This window comes from Otolemur garnettii, unplaced genomic scaffold, assembly GCF_000181295.1.
Source record: "Otolemur garnettii isolate 467f Iridium unplaced genomic scaffold, OtoGar3 scaffold00127, whole genome shotgun sequence".
NCBI classification, from domain to species: Eukaryota; Metazoa; Chordata; class Mammalia; order Primates; family Galagidae; genus Otolemur; species Otolemur garnettii.
Window position 1 is genome coordinate 3,389,005 of NW_003852522.1, and position 3,992 is coordinate 3,392,996.

Consider the following 3,992-nt stretch of genomic DNA (forward strand, 5'->3'; position numbering starts at 1 on the left):
CTGCTGTCACCTTTCCCTGGTTTGTCTCCTTCCCCCCTCACATAGCTAGCATGCTGTCTCCCTCCAGACATGGGAGGTCTTCTTGGACACTGACCCACCACATGACCTGGCAAGTTAACTACCACCCCATAAACACATGCTGAGTAATGAAACGCAAACACAGAGAGTCTTATTTATTCTGGATGGGTTAGAGTGAGCCTATGGCTTCTGGGAAGGCCTACTGGGCCACTGCCTAACACCATGTCAGAGATCACAGGTGTGTGCAGCGCATGGCCTGTGTAGGATACACACTGGAAACTGAGTCCACAGACCAGCACCCCTGCTGCAGTGGGCAAGGGGTGGAGGACCAGGTACTCACAGTCCTTCCAGGAAGAACCCCTGATGGCATTACAAGGGTTAGAGCAGGCGTCCTCAAACTACGGCCCACCTAGGACATTTATCCGGCCCACCGGGTGTTTTTGCTGCCGCTCCCTGTCCTGCTTAGCAGCCAACTCGTCACGGGGCCCGCAGTCCGGCCCTCCAAAGGTCTGAAGGACAGCGAACTGGCCCCCTATTTAAAAAGTTTGAGAACCCCTGTGTTAGAAGGAAGTTTCCCTACCAGGGGCCAGGGCCATCATGCAGTTGGGTAGTATCCCCCAAGTCAGACTAGATCCTAGCCAGGGAGACAACCAGGGTCCCTGTGACTGCTAAATGCCAAAGCAGCAGAAATCCTGGGTCTGTGCCCCTCATTATGGTTCAGAGGTCTCTTTTATATCCAGAGTTACCAATTCTCAATAATCCCCATTTATCCCCCAGAATCAGTCCAGATTCCCAGCAAGGCCCTCTGCTATCCCAGCCTCCACCTGTGTCCAGAGACCTCTGGGCATGTGTCCCCAGTCCCTGGTCACTGACCCTGTGGCCTAGCCACCAAGTACCCCATCTTGATCAACTTGCCAGCTAAGTGTGGGCACCCTGCCTTTCCTGATGATGCACCTTGCACCCTCTTCTGGTGGCGAGAAGCTGCAGGACACCACCCATCCAAAATACATTGGCTAAAGCATCTCTTCATAAGCCAGCTGCTGCCCACCTGTTGTTGCTGGGCTGAGAAAGCTCCCCAGGCCACCTACCAAGCTTTTGAAGGGACCTAGCCTAGAAGTCCTTTATCAGTGCTCAAGGTGACAGCCACATCTGAATACAGCTTCCCGATGTGGCAGGTCGTGAGGGCTGGGACACTGGTACAGGCCATCCTGGCATCACTACCAGTGAGGTTCCTGCCCCTGAGCATAGTTAGGGCACAAAGGGCACAATGTGCTCATGATCTGTCCCCTTTGGACAGGTGCCTGATGGGCTGCAGATTTTCAGCAGGGAGTGAATCCTTTCCCTGTTGTGTCAGGATTCAGAAACTCAAGGCAGTGGTGATCCACATGATCAGAAAGTGAAGGGAAGAAGAGTGTGCCAGAGAATACAGGTGCTTGCCTGGAGGTTGGAGGAACTTTTTTGGTGGGACCAGGGTAAGTTCCTCCTCCTCCCTGGCTGTCTGAGTGATATAGGCTATATACTCTCACCTCAAACACAAGGTTCACTGAAGTCTCTGCTTGTCCCAGGCACTGGACATACATGTCTGAAAGAGCAGATAGGACATGAACACCTCCCCTCAGTCAGAGTAGGATCATCCCTCAGGTCTGTCTGCTTACCCCTTCACTGCTGGGCTGATGAAATCCCAGGGCAGTTCCGGACAACTCAAATTTTTGCATCCTGGGCTGACTCTTTCCCCTTTCTCCCTGGGCTGGGCCACTGGTATCTGAGACCTCCTCTGCTCTAGCAGAATGAATTACTCCAGTGTTTCCTTTTCTAGTGCATAAGCCCTTTCTTTCACTTCTCCATGAAGGCAGATCTTTATTCTTTGAAAGCATCTTCTCAACGATTCTGAGAAAGGTCCTCACTTCTGCAGGTAGCCATGGTTCCCCAAGGATGGGAGGCCAGCAACAGGGCCCAGTCTTAAAGTGGAGAGGCGGCTTCCTGGTATTGCAATCAGCTGGCAAGCAGCGAAAAGGTTCCCACAAAGAGGTGATGTCCCAGGCCTAGCAAGTGGTGCTCTTCCAGACAGGTTGAAGTAGAAGTAGCGCGTGGATAAAAGCAATCTTAATGCTGCCCCTGTAACAGTAGCCCTATCCCTCTCTAGGCAGTGTGAAGAGCTGAGAAGGAGCTGCTATAGGGAAGGATTTCTCCACCTCTGTGGACCACATTTTAACACAGACGGTTCCATGTTTTGTGCGCTGCCCTGTGCAGTATATGGTCTTTAGCAGCATCTTTGACCTCTATCCCCTGGATGCCAGGAGCATCACTTAATATTGACAAATGCCCTCCAAACACTGCAAAACTTCCCTGTGAGACAACACTGACCCAGACTGAGAATCACTGCTCTCTGGAAAACTGCTGGAATTAAGTCCAGGCAGCTGAAAATAGCTTCAGCTCTCCTTTAAGTCTCTGAGTGGCATAGGCACAGCTCGGGGGTGGGGGTGGGGGGGGTGGTGTCAAGGCTACAACAAAGACACAAAGCTCCATCCTAGCACAGATGGTCCTCAGCTGGGGCTTACCCAGGGTGACAACTGTCCTTTTCAGATTGGGTTGAGGTATGGATGCTACGGGGACATTTTACTCCATAATGCAAGAATTTGCACTTGAAACTACACCAGAATCAGGGAGCAGAAAACAAATCAGACCTCAAAGATCAGAGCAGGCCAGTGTCCACAATTCTGCAGATGGTTGGTGGGTGTATCCACAGGATCCCAGGTAACTAGGCAGTTCATTTTCGCTAAGCACAGAGTAAAGGTGTCTAGAGGCCTGGAGGTGGACCCTCCCTGGTGACCAGGGACTATCCCACCAGACCAGCCCGCTTTCCTTGGAGTAGGAACAGAGCGGGGGAACCGGCCCATCCACTGCTGGTGGGTCAGACACCCAGGCCTAAGACAGGCACGGTTTTCTTTTTCTTTATTTGTCTACATTCATCTTAATTCAGATGTACTGCCTGAATGACCCAGACATACAAAAATTCACCCATTCTTTCCCACTGGTTTTTAAAATAAAATCTTCACTTATAAAACTGAAACACTAAAGCATTAAAATACAGAAAGCTCGTTTAACTCACTTCACAAAAGCATTAACAAATGATGTATCCCTTCTGTAACTATTTAAAGACAAACTGAGTTAACATGAACACCAATTGTAAATAGACAGAGGGATACTGAACTGCCAATAATGCAAAAACTCTACCCAGACAAAAGGTGTCATGGCAACTAACAAACCACTGAAGACATGGAGTCCCAAACACGGCTAAATAATGGATCACAGGACGGGCCATGGAGGTGACCCACTGCACCTCACGACACAGCAACGTGGACGGGGTGGGGGTAGGGCCTGGAGGGGCCAGTTGACATGTTAACTGTGATGCATAAAACTGGATCTTCCAATGGGGAGTAAGTGCAGAAGGTACAAATCTCCGCCCCGAGGGGGCTTATCTGTACTGGTAGTTCATGCTGTGGTCTGCGTTTCTGCCATAGCCGCCCTGTGACGACTGGTAGGAGCTGGGGGGGCCGCTATAATTCTGGCCAGACCCTGGGGAGTTGTAGTTTGACTGTGATGAGTAGCCTCCTAGGAGAGAGATGAGGTGGTTAGCGCTGAGGGACTTGGACCCACCCAGCCACCAAAGCTCAGGATCTCAGCCCAAACCCAAGGACACAAGTGGACAGACCTGCAGGCTCTAACTGTGCTAAGTGGCTGTCAACCAATAGGCTTTTGGTGCCTATAGCTGAGTGGTTAAGGTGCCGGCCACATACACAGGGGCTGGACGGTTTGAACCTGGCCTGGGTCTGCTACATTATGACAACTAGAACAACAAAAAAATAGCCAGGTACCTGTAGTCCCAGCCACTTGGGAGGCTGAGGCAAGAGAATCGCTTAAGCCTAAGAGTTTGAGGTTGCAGTGAGCTGTGTCGCCATGGCACTATACTGAGG

At 51.1% G+C, this 3,992-nt stretch overlaps 1 protein-coding gene across 5 annotated transcripts in view; it reads right to left on the minus strand.

The window, feature by feature from the left end:
* Positions 1 to 2,957: 2,957 nt before the first annotated feature.
* Positions 2,958 to 3,992, minus strand: part of ILF3 (interleukin enhancer binding factor 3) — a 48,785-nt gene continuing 47,750 nt past the window's right edge. For all 5 annotated transcript variants that reach the window (XM_023518014.1, XM_012810201.2, XM_012810202.2 and 2 more), the window contains one exon: positions 2,958 to 3,630. In XM_023518014.1, the coding sequence (XP_023373782.1) occupies positions 3,494 to 3,630 (137 nt within the window). In that variant the 3' untranslated portion in view covers positions 2,958 to 3,493. The remainder of the gene's footprint in view (positions 3,631 to 3,992) is intronic.